This window comes from Trachinotus anak, unplaced genomic scaffold (assembly GCF_046630095.1).
Source record: "Trachinotus anak isolate AG129_WGS33_773 ecotype Australia unplaced genomic scaffold, CSIRO_AGI_Tana_v1 ptg000003l, whole genome shotgun sequence".
In the NCBI taxonomy this organism is placed as follows: Eukaryota; Metazoa; Chordata; class Actinopteri; order Carangiformes; family Carangidae; genus Trachinotus; species Trachinotus anak.
This window is the reverse complement of record NW_027273854.1, coordinates 15,971,934-15,991,752: the sequence shown is the minus strand read 5'-3', so window position 1 is coordinate 15,991,752 and position 19,819 is coordinate 15,971,934. Positions and strand designations below refer to the sequence as shown.

General features: G+C 41.1%; 1 protein-coding gene across 1 annotated transcript in view; it reads left to right on the top strand.

The window, feature by feature from the left end:
• Positions 1-3,595: 3,595 nt before the first annotated feature.
• Positions 3,596-19,819, top strand: part of LOC139618289 (alpha-1,6-mannosylglycoprotein 6-beta-N-acetylglucosaminyltransferase B-like) — a 58,656-nt gene continuing 42,432 nt past the window's right edge. The window contains exons 1-3 of the mRNA XM_071474111.1: positions 3,596-4,604; positions 6,000-6,112; positions 16,204-16,348. Coding sequence (XP_071330212.1) covers positions 4,537-4,604; positions 6,000-6,112; positions 16,204-16,348 — 326 coding nt within the window. The 5' untranslated portion in view covers positions 3,596-4,536. The remainder of the gene's footprint in view (positions 4,605-5,999; positions 6,113-16,203; positions 16,349-19,819) is intronic.

The window sequence follows — 19,819 nt, the reverse complement described above, 5'->3', positions numbered from 1 at the left end:
TTTGTGAACTTTTGTTCCCATCAAACATTTATTCCCAAGCATGGTGGAAGGGAAATTGATAATTGCGGTAAGAGGTTCCCCTGTCCCATAACAAAACCAAAACCAAACCAAACCAAACCAAACCAAAACAAAACAAAACAAAACAAAACAAAACAAAACAAAACAAAACAAAACAAAACAAAACAAAACAAAACAAAACAAAACAAAAAACAAACCAACCTACAAACAAAACAATGCGTGGACAACACACACTGTAAGTGTTCCAGGTGAGTGGTTGAAGTGTAGCCTGTGATATTTTGTGAAAATAGTTGGATCCTGACCTTACGTTCAGACTTTAACGTTACAAAGATGCGGTTAACTTATGTCCTACTTAACATTTCCGTTTACTTTGTGGGCCCAGTTTTAACTTGCTGTCTATTTCATCCACGTCACAGTTCAGCGGCGTCTAAAGGTGCGGTGATACGCGGTATTTACCTTCTGGAGAAGATGCGTGCTGTAATCTGCTGCTGTCATTTGTGGCGACTAATGCGTGAAAAGGGACGTTATCATGGTCAAGCGAAAGACATGAGTATGTAAGGAAAAATATTAAAGTGTTAGTCAAAGAGAACATCAATGACTGACCACATGGCGGCGCTACTGCGGTGATCTTTCATGAAAAAAATATAACTAATCAATTACAAGAGATATCAACAAGCTGTCTAAAATCTGATATAGCCTAGCTATGCTTGACATTTTTAAAGTGGAACCACAAAGGTTTGTCAGAAGTCAAAAGTGTGTCTTGCAGAAAATTGAATTGGCCTTTTTCAAATTCTTCATCATCATCCCCCGAATCGAGAGACACCATAAGTTTTTTTTTTAATTTTTTTTTTAATCTATGCCACATGGTTGCTGAGATATGAGCCAAAACATTTTGCAATATTTGTAAGCTCATTTATCACCACATGGCGGTGCTATCATTACCATTATTCAGTTGGTGGGGCACTGAGGTATGGGGAACCTGTTCACCAAATGCTAGTGTTGTAGCTTTTATAGTTTTTGAGATATCCATCATGCTTCATCATGTTTTGCTAATTCCCAATAGAAAATCATTAAAAAAAACAAAACAAAAAAATAGTTTAAAAAAATCCATATAAAATCAACCTTTACAGATACAGGGTATGGGATAGATGGTTGACAGTATGAAAAAAATGTAACAACATACACTTTTATATAATTAACAGTCATGAACAATAAAGACAGTTAATTGGAACATAAAGACGTAGTGAGTTTATCAGAAAAGCACAGACCCTAACACAATGATGTAATGCCTATGGGAGAGTCACAACAAATGAAATCTCAGGTGATAGAGGTTCAAGCATTTTGGACAACTTGATTTGAAGAAAAAAAGAGAAAAAAATCCGATCAGATGAGGGAATGCCAAGTACGGCACATACTGTGTGTGTAATACTGAGGTTGAAATCACAGATGTGCACCTGGGTCATCAGGATGCATTTTCATTTTGAATGAGGCACCAAGAGAAGTGTTATACTCGATGTGATCTCATGTCCAGCAACATGATATCGATACTTTCACCATTTCATTTTTTCTGAAGAGAACTGAAAATGTTTTTTTTTCTGTATCTTTGAACTCAGCCAAAATCAACTATTGATTACCTTGTATGAATATAAGTCTCCCTAAAATCATTTTCCAAACACGACAAGTTAACTTGTTTTTTGCCAACCCTCGTTTGTATCGTTTGTAAATGTGTGAAATGCTGTTCTGTTGTCTTTCCCGTAAAAGATCTCGACTGCTGTCTGAGACATCAGTGCAGCCGAGTCCAGAGAAGGGCACTGAAGACGGCGACGTCTACTTCCTTGAAGGTGCTGTTGTTATTTGTCTTTCAGCTGCTATTAGTGAAGTTCAGCAAAGAAAGTAAGTTACTGTATGTGTGTATTGCTGAGGCTTCAGTCCCTGATTTTCTCCCACATTCCTGGCAGACAAATACTAGTAAAAACACTAGCTGTTCCAAAAACTCATTATGATTGGGTTTTATTTCTACTCCGATCATACAGCTACAAGCCTAATGCATTTGAAGTTTCACCCATTTTCTAACACATAAGCCTGCATTTTCCGCCTCTGCTTTTCCCAAGTGTATATTTCCTTGTTCAATACAAATACAGTGTTTATTATAAAGGCACTACTTTTAAGAGTTCTTTGTCCTTGGGCGTCTGCTTCTGTGAGTCCAAACCAAACAGTGGGAGGGAGAGAGAAACTGCAAAGGAAGCAGATACTCAAGAGACGAACAGACAGATGGAGGGAAAGATAGAGAGATAAAGACAGTGGGATAGAAAGGCAGTAAGTGAAATAACAAATACTGAGGACAATGCAGTGGTGGAAAGGTCAAGATGAAGCAGGAAAAGGAGAAGATGATAAGAATTAGGAGAAAATATAAAAAAGAAAAGAAGTAGACAAGCAGTTTTACTCAGGACTGCGGCTAGGAAAGAAAAACAGAAGGGAATAAAATAGGAAATAGAGAAAGGATAAAGTATGAAAGAAAACCTGAGAGGGTGCTTCCGGTGGTAATGTCCTGATTTGAGTCTCTTCAGGTGGCATTTTGATTCAAACTCTAATCAAAAGGGTGTAAAAGCTCATCGCAGGTTCGACTGACACTCACTGATACCTGAGAGTGTTCTGCTCATTGGTGCAGCCAAAGCTTTCAGATAAAAGGAACATTTCTGTCAGTTCATTTGCATAGCACAGACACGTGCATAATCTGTTTTCTTTCACTTCTAATTCTTTCTGAGGTTTCCTCCCATTCAGCCTTGTAATGACGCCCAGCGGCCAGTCAGATGTGGATGTTGTCATTTTACAGTAAGTGAATGTGATCTGACTGGTGGCGCAATTTGAATCTCTGCCCAGGCTTGTAATGTCAGCCAGTCTCACTGGGCTGCAGGCCAAGAGTCAATATAGCAGCAACAGGCAGAGCCGAGGCCCGGCATAGTAAGAGTGAACGCAGTCGCCATGGCAACAGAGGATGCTGCCACTGGCTGTCCATTAGGCTGACGCTGGATGTGGCCCTGGTAAAGCGGCATTTCTTTGTCTTTCTTTTTAGGTGTTTCTTATAAAGACAGGAAAAAACAACAAAAACAAAAGTCAACAACAACAATAAAAACAGCAACAACTGAGAGATGATAGGATGTGCTGGAGTTCATTGTCAGTAAATGAAGCAGTTCCAAAGAATAATAAGTCCTCTGGTGGCAGAGCCTTTTCCTGCCAGAGGCAAACACATTGAGATTTTTGAGTCAAGACTGAAAATCTTGTTTTATCTCTCCTGTAACTGAATTGTGTAATTTCTACTTTATTCTGTTTGCTTGCATCTTTCTTTAGATAAGCAGTGCATTTTTTTTTTTTTTTTTTTGTTGTCGTTTGAATATACGGTATTATATATTTTATGTTTTTATTATCTTCTCTTTCTATAACTGTCCTTTTACTGAGACACACGTACCGAGATGCTGGTTTCCACTGAAAATAAACGTGCACATTAACTGCTGAATAATGTCATGTAAAGTCAAGAGGACCAACCTCATTGATACTGGTTTGGATGTATTAAACCAATATTTTAATTTCATCAGGAGGGTGTAAATGAGAACAAATAGGCCTGTGTGACCCTGGACTCCAGCACAGAGGCGTGTTTCTCAGGTGTTCTTCCAGTGTGGTCTGTCTTCGGTCCGCTGGGTGTCGCTGCGGAGCCGCTGTTTGTCTGCAGGCCGGAGCTGTCCACGGTGTTGAAGCGTGTCCTGGCACAGGCCGACGAAATGATGTCTGCTGGAGGTGAAGACTTTCCCACGTCACTGTTGATATCACGTGGCGATCTGGTAATCTGACACTGGATAATATTTACACACGCTCAGAACAATTCATGTCACGATGAATAATTTCCTGCCATTCATGTAGTCATGAAAGCGGCTTATTGAATGTTAGAACTATGTGCTTTTGAAGCATCGGTCCCACTGTGTCACCACACTACCACTTAATGGCGTTATCGATGAATGCATTTGACTTGTTTCCTATATAATAACATTTAAACCTGAGCTCTCCGGCCGCACGCAGGAAATAAATCAACTTTCATGACCCAGTGCGGATCAATAGATGGCGCTACCGGTAAACGCGCCGCGGCTCAAGAGCTGCTCATAAAGGCTTGAGGAGAAGAGAGGCTCCGTCAGTGCCTCATCCGCTCGGAGGAATTCAAGAACTCAGCTCTCCGTCTCCAAGACGGTCAACGGCATCAGCCAACTACGGGAGCCGATTAAAGGACAGGGGCCAAGTTTTTTTTTTTGTTTTTTTTTTTTTGCCTGTTTGTTTCTCCGCAGAATCGGACCGAGCCGCCGCCGCAGGACGCGCAGGGGTTCCGGCTGAAGTTGTTCGCAGCTCAGCGCGGCCAGCGGTCAGGCCGGGAACTTCCTCTGGGCTCCGGCTGAAAGTTATGCTTTTGACGCCGGTTGTCGCACAGACCTGCACAATGATAAGGAGACCCGGCGCTTTCTCCGTGTGTGGAAAATGATCGCGACCAGCAGCGACCTTTCCATGATGGTGAGGAGATGTCTTCTCACTTTCAAACCGTTCAGGTAAGAACATGCTCCCAGGTTGAGACCGATTCAGGGTTCACCTCCATTCAAGGTGATGGCAGCGGACTTGCATTATTAACGTTTACACAATGCGATACTTTTCTTTATTGCTGCTGCAACATCATGAAAAATGAAATGAAATCAACTAAAACTGCTGAACTGCCACCATGTAAACATGTTATGTGGAACATAGGAGATTTGTCCCTACATATGAATTCGGTGGGTGGTGGTCTTCCTGAGTGGAACAAGTCTTCCAAGCTTAGAGCACTGACATTAATTAGAACAACTGGGCACAGGCTCTGGCACAATTGCTTATGCAGCTAAAAGTTTCACCACTGGCAGCTGGAGAAGCAGTGAAAGTAAATCAAGCAGGAAGCAAACTCATTCAAAGTTTCAAGTGTGACCTGATAGGTTGTACACAAGCTCAAGGACTCATTAGCACTAAAGGAATTAGTCATCACAAGGGCAGCGATGGTGTCCACGCCAGCACAGACAGTCAGTGGTTCAGGCGTAAGGGTCCCTGATGTTTTACAGCTTTCTGAGTGAATGCAAGGCAGTGCCAGGGCCCCAGACCTGATTTAACATGCCACTGATCAACTCACATGCTTATACTGCACTTGAGTGGCTGGCACAGACAGAAGAGCTCTCACCTTAGAATCATAGGTACAGTATAGACTACATGTATTTTCCCCCCGCAAAGCATGCATGCTGCCTTGCGCGACAAATCCCAGTTTGACATCATTACTGCACGTTTTGGATGGTAATACATCACTATCACTCAGTCAGGCTCTAGCTGAGTGACTGCAGCCTCTCCGCCGTCAGTCTTCTGCTGTAAACATTCAAGAAAGCGAGCTGAGGACTGCAGAAGTGTGACAATCTGTCTCGCAGTTCCTCTCCATGAAGAGCTTGTTTCCAAACATTTCCAAGCATTTGGTATTTGTTTAAGAGCTCGAGAACTGGAGAAATGTTTGCTGTGTGTTTACTGTCCCCCCCCCCCCCCCCCAAAAGTGCAGCCATTCACCTGTAATTTAATGCTTTTATTTTGGATGTTTTGCTCACTGAGCACCGCGTGATGCAGAAAACCAACCCATGTTATGGTTCATTTAAGATGACACAGTCATGCGACGACACAATTCTTTTCGGTGGGTAGTGCGATATGAACACTGAAAAGAATTGTATGTCCATGCTCCATAGAGCTACACACAGACTTACAGGGATGTTATCTCAAAGAGCTTGAAGTGAAGTCAACTCTCTTACGCTTATACTGTGAAATTTCCTCCTCTACTTTCTTGTCCATGTCTCTCCTTTTTAACTGTTTTTCTTTCTGTCTCACAAGCTTTAATCTTGTCTCTTGCTCTTTTGCCACTTATTTATCCTTCTGTCCCTTTCATGCAGGATCTTTGTGGTGGGGATTGGCTTCTTCAGCCTGTGCTTTCTAATGACCTCTCTCGGGGGCCAGTTCTCGGCCAAGCGACCCGGAGATTCCCCCTTCACCGCGCGGGCAGAAGGTAAGCCCGTGGTTGCACGTCAGTGCTGCTCACTAGCCTGTGACTACAGTGGCTGTGCCCTGCGCTGGTAATGAACAGGCTGGGAACATGCTGAGAGCTCCGTGGGGCTTCCTTGATTGTTGCCAGTGGGCTGACAGACCTGCTCACTTTGCTCATCAGGGGTGCGTCAGGGGGTCCTGTTGCCTGTAGAGGTTCTGATTTTCTCTCAAACTACACCGCCATCTTTTTTTTTACACCTACTTTCATCTCTGCTCAGTGTCCACATGACCATGTTCTGACCCATATGAACTCATTTTCAGTGTAGTACCAGTAGCCAAAAATTGTGGAGGCTGAAGTACGATTTTCTGTTGTTGCTTTGTGCATCTTTATATGTTAATTATTTTGACCCTGTATGTAGACTACCTTTCAAAACACCCGGTTGGAACACTCAACTGAAATTTAAGCGGCTCTAGTTAAGTGAATAACCTTAAAAGGTCCAAAGGTAATCGGTAAACTATTTAAGGTAAAAAAGTATATGTATATTTCAGAGAAAACAGGCCTTTTTCAAGGATTAAGAAAGTGGTTAACTTACAGCTTTCCTGCAGCAGTGAAGTAAATTAAGCCTTGTGAATGCAAACGGTTCCTACAGGTGATGACTTACAAACCCTCTGTACAAAGGTAGTGTTGGAACAAACTGTGTTACCACATCCTCTGATGCATTATTAGGACTGTGCTGTACTGCAGGAAGTAGTACTGTATATTGCTGTCGGCACAGTGTGAAAAGGCAAGTAACAAAGGAAGACAGACTGGACGGTCAGGGCTGATAATGAGCTAAAACACTAGAGGAAAAGACAGCTCAGGCTCCAGACGTAAACCACATGGAGCTAGTTTGGGATAAACTGGACATAAAGTGAAAGGGAAGCAACATTTTTCTTTTTTCTGAAATGTATCATGCAGCAGAAGTATTCTTACTCCTGCTTAATCAATCAAAAATAAGCCATGTTGAACGAGAATTAATCTGGCAGTGAAGATTTAAAAGTCAAATTGAAAATACTAATATTATTAATGGAAAACATCTGCTTGAGATGTTGATGGTAATATGATCACCAGAGAGTACTGCATCTCTTTCTCAGGTAGATCTGTATATTCAGGGTGACAGTTACATTTATTGCAAAGCACAGCTAGTCATGGTTTGGTGCCCCTTTAATAACCAGCTGATTGACAAATTTAGACAAATCCTATCATGAAAAATGTCAAATGTCAGCTCAGAAATAGCAGCACTGACCAAGTCAAAGCTATGCCATAAAGAAATCAGAACTTTATTTTCAGAGACACCATCCCTGAGAGAAACTTATCTTTCTCAGCACGTTGTCTGTGTTTGCGCGATGTGCCTCTGCATATCAACCACTACAGCACAATCTATGTGGGAGAGTCAGTGTTAGCATTTGGACTATTGTCTCCCACCTTTTTATCGCCGCCTGACACAATGTTGACACTGCGTGTCATCCTTTGTGACGGGTACCAGCTGGCACAGGAGAAAGCAATGCGTTTATCAATCACAAACCATCCAAGGACACCAATTATTTGTAGTTTGTATTTGTAAAATATTGCACTGATTTCAATGTATTAGTATTCAAATGAGGGAACGGTAATCATTTCACCCCTGTTGAATCATGCAGTCTGTCTCTGATCCAATCAGTAAACAGCATGACGCCCTGTGGTTGTTTGTTTGTTTGTGTACGATATAAAGATACTGTTGAGTTGAATGATTGTACTCCGTTATGAAAAGCTTTAATATTGACTCTTATTTGGAGGACGTCCTTGGGAAATTCAGTGTAATTCTGAAACTGCGGTGATGCAGTGAATGTTGTAGTGAGGTGCATCAGGTGTCATCATGGGAGACAATTTCAAGGGTCTCACCCATTTATGAAATAGCATATGCAAAGCTGGTTCAGGGTAAGAGGGAGAGGGGGGTTGGGGGGTAGAAGACAGGAGAGCTGTCTGATTAATTAACCACTCACAGGCTGCAGTCAGGGGAGGGCATCCAGCCTCGAGCTCATTAAACCCTGCCTTACTGCCAAACAGGGAGAGTCAGGCTATGTAAATTCTTGTCCACTGTGTGCTTGTGCACATGTGCATGTTTGGGAATGTGGATTAGCGGCACGGGGGGGGGGGGGGGGGGGGGTTAGCATAATGAATGAGCTGGGGTGAATTGTTCAGTGGAGCAGCACCTTGATAATGCTTAGCGCACACACCCATCCAGCTAATGCTGCTGGACGCTGTGGAGTTGTAGGAGATAACTGCAAGCATGCACCTGCAGCCGCATTGTCACCCTTTACACTGACACGTGTGCGACATGCATCCATGCAGTAAATGTAAAAAAAATCACATAAAAGCAGCAGAGGCACCTTAAAACTCACAGTGCTTTGAATCTGAAACCGTAAATAAAATGGCCAGGCTGTGCTGACAGGAACCGCTACTCTTTCTATTACTCACCTTGTGAATAGCATCAACTACCTGAAGAGCAAACGCCGTGAGGAAAAATATGTAATTATTGTCCTGCTACCCTCTCTTTCTCTCTTGCTTTCCTGCTTCCCTGTCTTCCTCTACCTGTTCCCTTCCTTTTCTCTTTATGTTTCTCTCTTTCTCTGCCTCTCTTTTTGTATTATTTTTGTCAAAAACCTAAGACTCTAAAACCTGCTTTTCAGGTGCTTTTCATTAAAAAATAGGTTCCATTTTCTGCAGAGTTAAAGATTCCCATGTACTGTGTATAATGTAATGTTGCACTCCTTGACACTTGAGAGCCAGAGACCCAGAATAAAACAGCGTTGCATTTGGATGCCAGGCTGTGCCCAGCTTTAATGTGCATGCATTTCCTTCATTACTTCTCTTTGAAGGTACAAAAAACTAATGATGTGGAAAAGAAGTAAGAGGGGGGACAGAGGGGGACTATTTCTAGTGGAGTAGGAAGCATGGAAGGCAGAGGCGTTTGATCCTAGATATCTTAAAGGCTCCAGAGGTGTACTGTAGCTTTCTAATAAGATGTTTGAAGACCACCTTCACAGGGTGTCCGTTTACCACAGGGGTCTTAGTGCAGCTTAGCCACAAAGGGGGAAATAGGCCTAGAATGCTTTCAGGTCTGGTCAGAGCAAGACTAAATGTTTCAGATGTTAAGGTGCTCTCCATTCCTACCTGCAAGCCCCATTACCCATCATCCTCTAAGTGCTGGAAAATACAGTATGTTTTGCCTGCAGGCAACCAGACTGTTGCATCTCTCAGCGAAGGCAGACATTTTCTGAAATCTTTAAGCACATCCCTGTGTTAGAACCATTACATTTACCCCTTTATAATTGCTGTGCTGAATGACTGTTGCCAAAAACAATATGTTTGGACTGCTCTTGAATGAATAATAAAGACTACTTACACCTTTGTGGCTGCAACATTGAAAGTTCAGCGTTAAATCTAAACCCAAACCTGCCTTTTCCACACAGCTTTAATCCTTCACTGAGTCAGAGCATCAGGTGTGCAAGGAGCATCGTGTTCAGCGTCCAGTTCGCTGCCATTCTTTCACAGATACTGACGGAACCTTTTTTTATTTCATGGCTCAGCAATCTTCACTACGTGATGCATGAAAGTGAGTCTTTCCTGACATCGCTCATAGTAAGGGTGTGGCATTTGCAGGTCTATCAAAAGGTGCGAACTCGAGTACTTGGTTTTGAAATGGGATAAGTAATCAGCTTGAAATAGAAGTGCTCTCCTCCACTGTGTGTAGATGTTATGAATAAAATAAAGCTGACCTTTGCCGCTGATGGAACTTCACCAGTAGTTAAGAATAACTGGAAATGAATGCGCGGCGGGCTGCTTGGCTCTGTGCCTGACAAAGGAGAGGTGTGAATAAAAGATGAGTGCTCATCGTTCACCCTTTCGCAAGCTCCTGTCACCTGGTGCAAAGACCAGTGATTTGCTTTGCTTTTTGATTTGCGTCCTGCGTTTGCGATGTGTGTGGAAGTGCTGGTGTCGGCCTGCACTATTAGCTGATTAAATAGTCTCCTCGGGGAAGCAGTTGGGAATGAAGTACTACGCTTTTGATTGCAACTGTGTTTGTAAATTAGGTGCCGCAACATTATTATCTTTATCGGAGTGTGGCCATGAAGCGTGTGCGTGCACTTGGACATATCAGTGCTGATACATGCAGAAAGTACAGAAACATAATTGTTTTCGAAGTAATGAATGCACAAGCAACTTTGCTACTAATTTAGTGACAACGTCCTGTGCTGTAAGATTATATAGCTGAGAATGAATATGACTAGTTGCTTGACTTCAGCCTCATTTGGAGCATGTGTTTTGTTGATCAGGCATTGTTGGCTCTGTAGGATGAGCTGCAAACTGGGTCAGGTAGTTCACTTCCACACTTGGTTTAGGTTTCTTTTGCACTCATGCGAGACCCTTCTGTGTGAAAACAGGAAATATGTTTATGCAAATGCTCATCATATTTTTATGGTTCGCCACAATCTGAGTAGTGAAAGGATAAAAGAGGATAAAACTACTTAAGACCCATTCTGGAAAAATGGTGACACTCTGCAGTATCACACTCAGGTGTTGCAGGGTAAACTGAGAGGTGATTGTTTGACTGGAAAAAGAAAACTCCACTCATGTATCACACACCAAATGACAATATGGTTTACTTCTGTGGGGAATTTATAGAACATGTTGGTGTACATCTGCATAGTGTGGGGAAAGAGGGGAGATAGCCGAGGGAAGACATGGATTCAGGTTTTAATTGAAGCCACAGAAAGCCACGTTTTTAATAAAAAAAAAAAAAAAAAAAAAAAAATAGATAGATAGTGCAGGTAGTTTCCCCTTTTCCAGGCTGTCAGGCACAATAATAGGGCAGAGCTGCGCAGTGGATAAGTCACAGAGGTTTTCTGCTCTAATAGCTACTGGCAGCTCCCCCAAAGGAGACAAAAAGAAAGGAGAAACTCCATCTCAATCAGCCTTTTTCTGTAATGAATATTTGAATTAGGAGGGAGGAGACAGGCAGAGGGTTAGCTGTGAGTGTGTGAGTGTAAAAGAGCTCAGCGCAGGAGGGAATGTATGAATAGATCCTGGTGACAGGTGAGATGGAGAGATCTGACCTCGAGCTCCCTCTCTAAGAAAGCTAGGCAGCCAGGATGCATATCAGGGATGACAGCATTTATTTATTTAGCTTTTTTATTTTTATTTAGCAGGTGGGGAGGGAAAAGAACTGTTGCATATAAATCAAATATGACACACAGCTACAAGCAATAGTTTTCTTGATGCATAAATTACCAAATGTCAAAACACTGTATTTCCTTTTTAGTAAGCTCAGTGTAAAATAAGGTCTTATACTGATGTGTTATAGAGATCTAGTTTATCTCTTACTGGATTCTGTTGATGTTTACAATGCTGTCAATATATCTTATGAACATTCAGCCTGTTCTAGGGAAAAAGAAAGAATTTAGAAAATAATTTAGTTCAATCATCAGTAAATTATCAATAAGATCATTTTAACGGTGTTCAGTTTGTATTATTCACCTGTGTAGAGTTCAAAGTACCATTTAATGATAACATACCTTCCACATACTGTTGGTGCTCAACACCTGCATTACACCTGAGCCAACAACTGAGATGTGTGTTTTTTGTATGAGCTACATCTTCTCAAAATATGTGATGACACATTGGCAGCGACAGCTCTCTGCACCATATCATTTTTTGGGATATGTAATTTTATAATTAAACCTTGGTGCAGTAAGATTCTCTCAAAGAGGTATTTGTGTTACTTCTGGTGTGCGAAATTCATTTTTCTTGCTAAGTTTGTCATTTCAGTGGCCTTCTTTACCTGATCTCCTTGTACTTACTGAATAGATGCAGTACTTCGTATTTACACAGTCTCCTACTGCCCTGAATGTTTAGTGATGTCCCTCACATGTAATTCATTTTGGATAAAAGCGTCTGCTAAATGAGTAAATGTTCATTTAAATGTAATTCCACATTTGGTTGCAGAAATAAGGTGATGTCGTGTTGCTGCGCACGTGATGAAGTACTGCAGCTAAGTATAATTTTGAGGTTCTTGGATTGAGTATTTACACTTGGTAAATGCTACTTAACGTTAACCACGTAGTTACTTTACATATCCAGATGTTACATATAAAACATATGATTTGTCTGTAAGAAAAGATGCATTGCTATAGATTCGATTATTCAAGTCTGCAGAGTGATAAAAAAATTCACTGCACTTTGACCAGATACAACAATAAATTCAGTTCACATGTTAATACATCAATAGCAATGATCCAGTTATATAATAATATAAATATATAATTTAACACTGACAGAGCCTATTCAGCCTGAGTACTTTTACTTTGAATACTTTAAGTAATTTTAAAGAGAGTACTAATTTTGAAGCTGATAACTTTCCTGGCAAGTGCTGCCACATTGTCCTTATTTAAAGAAAAGCTTCATTAAAGCAACACGCTAAGTTATTCATACTCAGTAGGTATTATGTCTTAAAAGGAAACAAATCCTTTTATGCACCTTCCGTTTAAGTGATTTTATTTTGTGCAGAGATTACATATATCATCTGATTATTAGAGGAGCTAGTGGCAGAATTAGCCCAATGTAGTGAGACACCATGCTCAGAGATGATGTCAAGCAGTGTCTAAATCCCCAAACTGCATGAGAGCCAGGGTACTGAGATGTACTGCCATTCTTTTAAAGCCTTCCAGATGGCTGGGTGTTTGAAGGAAACAACAATTAGACATCATGCAAAGAGTCTGGATTGTATGATTAGTCAATCCCGCTTTTTGTCAGGCTTGAAGATGCTTGAGGTGGAATACTGGCCAGAAGAGAGGGGTCAGTTATTGTTCACACACTATACTTGATACAGTATATAAGAATGACTTAAGTTGGAATATTGTTGTCCAGAGGCATGCACCAGGCTACCCTTGCAAATCTATTCTCTATAAACTTTATATCACTATTTAAACATCCAAATCAACTGAAGGACTCTGGTTTTGATGAGTTGAGAGGCCATATCTAAATGAACAATCAACAGACCAGTCAATAAAAGCAACCCCATCTCTCCCTGTTTGACTTCAGACACTCGAAGCCGTTCACATCCTGGACATATAAACAGATAATTGGCTCAGATCAAGGGTCTGTGGAAATGCCTGAAGGATGAGTTTTATATGCCAGCGGACGTTCAGCTGGGAACTTTTGAAGCTTAAGAAAATACTAATCTCTCAGTCGTGTAAAACGCTTCGGCTGCAGTGGCCCAGTAAAGCAGGGTGAGGACATAAAAGCAAGACCTGCAGACAGAATTTTATTTAACCTTTTATTTAACCATGAGGACCTGGCCAAGATAGCACACCCAATTATAGACCAGAGCGTATCGAAAACAGACAAGGAACAGAACAGGTTTGGTAAAAGTAAAGTGCACAAAGGTCAATGATAAAAGCTGTATTTGCCAACAAAAGGCGCTATGACTGGTATGGCACAATAGGATATCTGGTGGAGAACTACGGTGAGAGGGCAGGTTCATACAGTAGTTTGGGGAGCCGATGAGAGAATTAGGGACAGGTGTGAAAGTATGGGGATCAGGGGATGGAGAAAAGTGGGGACACACTGAAGACAACTGGTGAACAGAGAGGGGAATGGCAGGGTCTGAAATGGCTTTCAGTCAAACAACAGAGGTACAAAGCTGTGGCCATCACATAAGGGAGACTGATCTGGAACTACTCAATGAAAGCAGCTGTTTTGAGATTACCCAAGCTGTGCATTGTCTTGGGGAAAAAAAAATATTGTTCACAGTTAAAATAGTGCGTGAGGGACATTGGCTGCATTCAGCGTTATTTTAAAGTCTTCATTCTCATCAACACATCTTCAGGACTGAAATGTTAGTAGCCTGTTGAGGCAGAACTGTTTTGTGCTTGGTACATAGCCAGTGAGTCTCAATGGGAAGCTGCTTATAGCTGGCTGGCCAGTGTTTCACTGTGGACACAGCAGGCTACAGTACAAATGGTGATCTAATTGGAATTCGTTCATAGCATCGATTGTGCTGTGGCACTTCCGAAACTGAGTCGTTAAATGAGATTAGCTGCTGCTAAATCAGCCCTTGATTAACCAGCAGATGATGAACGACACAGAGGATGCTCTACATTAGCTCATAGATACTATCAACTCCTGCGTCACCTCTGTCAACATTTCCTCTGAAACAAAAACAAAACAAAACAAACAAAAAAACCAAAAAAACAAGCCAATGTTTCCCAGGAGGGAGCAAGAAGCAAGACTAAAAGCTAGCCTGATGAGCAGTTGATTGTAAACACATATAAGGCTCAGTTCTAAAAATGTACTGTGTAGGAAGGGTGTTTGGTCTCAGTAATGGTGATTTACGAGCACAATGCGTGCAAGGAGCATTACTGTGAAGAAATGTGAGTTCTTCTTCCCACACTTTAGCCCAGAGGCTTTGTTTAGATTTGCTGCAGAGAGTACACTGCAGCTGATAGAGGGTCCTCTGAAGTTAGCAAATATACTGAATCCTCTTCATGAACCCCTAGTCTTTTCTTTTCCACAAAAAATCCTGATAAATAGATACACATTAGGGTGGACCTGCATGGAGCAGGTTTTGGACAGTTTGGACAGCATAGTAATATGTTACCCTGCAGTGCTTTATGCCTTAATAGAATGGAAATTCATTTAGTCTCTTTCTCTGTGTCTGTGGAAGGAAAACTTGTTGTCTAACTGCTGAATTATTCAAAGGGAGGTGTCTGCAAGCCGGTTTGGCTGAAGATATTCTGGAAATAACAGAAACTGTACGAAGACAAAGAAGAAAATATGTACAGGCAATAAAGGAAAGCGATTTGGGGAAATATCTTGCCTTTCCCTAATACAATTCACTTAGAAGCTGAAGTCTACCTCTGCAATTTGCTGCTGCTGAGTGCTTCTCTTCTTTTTTATATCTCAACAACAAACATACACACAGATCTCTCTCTCTCTCTCTCTCTCTCCTTATTTTATTTACCAGTGATTCAATTCAATTTTTTTTTCTGTGAAAGGTGACTTTCGCCTGGGCAGTGATAAATGAACTCTGGCAGGGGAAGTGAGCCTGCACACATTGCAGTTTCTAAAGCCTAATGCAATTGATGAGGGAACGCTGGGAAGTGAGGCTTTATTTTCACTCGCAGTCCCCAAGAACGATGCAAGGCTGTTGTTGGTTTCTACTGTTTTTCTCAGGGGCTCGGACCACAAATTCACTCCCAAGTCCCGAGAGTGGAATTATTTATCTTCATTCTTTGAATTTTCTACATCAAAAACGACTAAAGACCTTCAGCCTGAGGCAACAAGCTAATTGTGTTTTCTTAGCAGCAAAGGCGCATGTGAAGCCTTTGGTGATTGTGAATTCTGGTGCAGTTACGGGTTAATAATTACACTCTGCATTGAGCGTTGAGTTTAGTGTGATCAAAGAAAACGGCGCAGGGTCGGGACCTCGACACAGCGCCAGTGCAGTCTGAGACCTGCTTTGACCATATTGTCTGTAGCTGCAGGTTGGTTAATTGACTAGGTGTTCGCTAACAGCATCATTCCAGTTCACCACCAGTCAGGTCGTTAATAATTTGAGCCAAGCAGGAAGACAAAAACCAATACTGTCAGACTAATTTGCCCATCCCTGTGTTTTGCGGCAGCGCTGTTTCCCAGTGAGCTGCTGGTTTAATAATGAAGGACAAACGAAAATAGAAACTAGACTGAAGTGATGTTTTAAAGTAAACTCACAGGAAAATGGCACCTGAAATAAATGTGGCCTTGGTGTTCTACATCGGTGCATTTAAACTGCTACTACACTACATTATTTCAGAGAAAATGATTTACTGTACTGTTGTTGTGTTCCTGTGACCTTTTTGTCTATATTATATAAAGCTAAATGTTGTTACATAAAAGGTGATACGCTGTACCATGCCATCAAAACATCAGATTTATTAAGTTATTCATAAACTTTGCTCTGCTCATCTATTCTTTATCCTCACTTCCTTTTATCTGTTATGTTTGTAATATTAGTTGCCTGCTACATTAACTGTCTGACTCTGTGTTTTTTTAAGTTCTTGGTGGCCAAGAGTCTCGTGGGGTTCTGAGGAAAATCAGCGATATGCTGGAGGTCATTATGAAGAGGATGGACGCTCTGTCTAAACTGGGTAACACTACAGACACCCACAGGCTGGATGAGCTCAGCTCGGCCCTGGACAGGTACATCACTGACTTGCTAGTTGTTTATATTGTAAAGGAAAGTGCTCCCTTTGTAGGTTATTAGTTCAACAGCATTGGTTTAGTGGAAGATACAGTTAATGCAAAAGGCAAAACTACTTTTCCAGTGTTAGAGGTAACCACTGCGATGGTGTCAGTAGTGATAGAAAGGTGCTGTAAGAGGCTGGGAGGAAACAGCAGCTCAAAGCTGTCAAGGTTGTACTTGAGGTGGTCCACAGAATATTCTGTCCAGCTCAACCCGTGTGCCAAAGGTGAATTTCATTGGCATAGTAATGGTGAGAAAAAAACATGGAAGCTGAAGTGGACCTGAGAGGTACAGTGTGAAGAAAGGAAGAAGGCCAAGTATTGAGCCCTGGGGCATCCCATCAGAGCAGGTGCAAGCAGTGAAAAGAGGCTTGTGCCACAGAAGCTTGGTCTTGAAGATGATATGTGTTAGAACAAACTCCATCCCTCTCCCTGGGCAGCTGGAGAAATGAAAGAGACAGTCACTTATAAAAAAAAAGGGAGAGCAGGGGTCTTGCTGGACATGTTGCCTGCACAGAGTTGTGTGTGTGTCTGTGTGTGTGCTCCATGGTTTCCGTGGCAACAGACCTTTTCTCATGCCCGCACCTGCTCAGAGTTTGAGGAGAGGAAGCTCCCTCCTGTTTCTGCCTTTACTGTCTGTTTCCCTGCTGGCTCCCACCTCACTCCTCCTCACAGCCAGGAAATATCTTCTCTAAAATTTACTTCAGTAGAGTCTGCACTCTTGCACACAATAATATAACCACCTCTCATAATATATTAAAAGATATAAAGATTAAAATATTTTGTAACTTCGCACTTTTACAACAATGCTGGCCACTATGTGTCTGTTTCTGACTGCATATAATGAACAATGTCAGGACAGGTGCTGCTCCTCACTTGACCCGACAACTGCTTCTCAGATGCCTGGGGGAAAATATTTATTACGTTCTGGCCAAAACTCTGCATATAATTACTTTCACCTGCTATTTGAAATTACACTTACAGAATTGAATTTTCCTTACAGAAAGCCCTGACTGTGGACTCTCAGTTATATAGTTCTAACACTCATTTAATTGGCCTCTCAGGGACTAAACTGGAAATGTTACAGTGACAAAGGCCAAATAGTTTTTAACCAACTTGGTGGTATGAATTAATCTAATGCTGATACGTCCTGGCTTCAGTTTACCTTATTTAGGTGATTAAAAAAAAACACACACACACACACACACACACACACACACACACTGGGTTGACCCCAGAGATTAGTGGGAGTTCATCAGGCAGGAAAAACTTTGGCCACCTGGTATAATGTTAAAGAAATAATTAGGTTGTCCTCTTGCTCTTCAGCAGCTGATGGCCTCTGGGTCAGAGTCCCAGCAGTTTAAATATGGGATGGTTCTGTATGTCTGCACAAATGAAAGCTTTTGTGCCACTGTTTAATAAATATTGGTCTGTGTGTACTTCAATGTGTTGTATGCCAGTGTGACTAGTAATTAGCAATTAATTTATGCTGACCTGCTGGTCTACAGAGTAGAAGAGAAGGTTTGGCCACCACTTGCCTCCTGGGTACTGCATGGAAAAATGAAAAGGGGGTTTAGGATTGTGTTAAGTTATGCATATAAGCAGAATTAGATTTGTTTTTCTCTGGCAAACACACAGAAATACATGCTGCCTCAATGAAATCAGACTTTTACTGCTTGATCTGCATCTGGCCCAGAACCACTGTTCCATTCGTTTTTCTGAGTTTCCTCAGTTTACATATTCAGAGCTGTTTAACGAGCAATATGAATTCCAGAAATACTACTACATAACAAGAGAGCTCATTAAAATAAGTCATTTAAGTGTTTGTTTTCATGTAAAACAAGTCAAGGCCAGCAGTTCCATTGTTTTATAATGGTTGTTCATAACATAGACAGCACACGACTCAGGTTAAAATTTACATTTTTATCTTTTGTTGTTGCACGTCAGATGTTATTCAGCGGGTTGGACTATATGTTGAGTTGTGTAGAGACAGGATAACACTGCAAAGGACTGTCTTCCACCAGTTTAATGGGCTCCACCAACAACTGCAGACATAAAGTATTTAGAGACTTTTGTCTTGCAAAAATACTCTCTGCAACGTAAAACGAGCAAGTACAAAGCAAACAGTGTGAAAATCACTAAACTTCTTCTCTAAACACTAAACAGTTACTTAATTGGAAAGTATGGGAGCTCTACATAATATATCATCATATACAGTGTACACCAATAAAAAATATATACTGTATTTCTCTGTATAGGAAACTTTATCTATAGTTTATGTACAAAAATTACCACCATAGTAAAAGTCTCCACCCAGCCAGAGGGATTTCCAGAAAATTAAACCCCTAGGTTTTTAGTCAGTTCTGGTTCATTTTTTAAATCAACAGATAAAGTAATCATCATCATCAAGCAAAAATGTTGTTTAGACAGACAAAGCAATTTGATGAGATCATCTGGGGCTCTGGCAAATAGTGATAGACATTTTTCACTATTTCCTGACAAAGAATAATTGACACATCAATTGACAATCAGAATAATTGTTAGTTGTGGCAAGACCTGCTCCAATCAGTCAGTTCATTGTTTATTAGATTGGCAGAAAATTGATAAGCAACCATTTTGATAATTGCCTAATCATTTCAATGATATTTCAAGTGTGAACATTTTCTGGTTTTCTTAGTCTTCTATGACAGTACACCGAATATCTTTGGGTTTTGGACTGAGGATCAGATGAAACAATATGTTTAAAGACATCATCTTGGCATTTTTCACGATTTGCTGACATTTCATAGACCAAAAAAATTAATCAAAGACTTGAGAAAAACATTTGTAGATTAATCAGTAATTAAAATCATGACTAGTTGCAGCCCTACAGTATTTGTGACACTACTAGACACACACTGCACACACAGTAGATATCTGACAATTCAAGTCAACCTGACTTTTAAACAGGCTTTTTTCTTTGGGATACCAGTTGTCATTGACTTTTTTTCCTCTCAAAAATATTTATAATTGATTGTATAAATCCATGAACCATTAATGGAGGCAGTTGTGGTGCATTCCTAAGGTGCTGCAGCAAATGCATTTGCCCTCTTTCCTTTGAAGGTTTATTTTTACCCATAGAGATCAAATTTGGAAAGATATCTTTTCTGCTTTGGTGTTTGCACCTTGTAGAGCAGTTAATGTGTCATGAGCTTGTTTCTGGTAAGACTGCGCAGTAGCAGGTCTTGGAAAATGTTTTTATAAACATAAAGCTCTAGAGTGAAATAAAACTTTTACTAAGACTGGGGTCCTGGACTGAACAAAGGTTCAGATAATTTGCTGTTGCTCTGTTTCTCTTTGACATGGCAGAGATTTCCAAAATCTCTTGGAACTGTAACCCTGCACTATAATGTATATTGCAAACCTCCTCCTCCCCTTTTTACCCTCTCC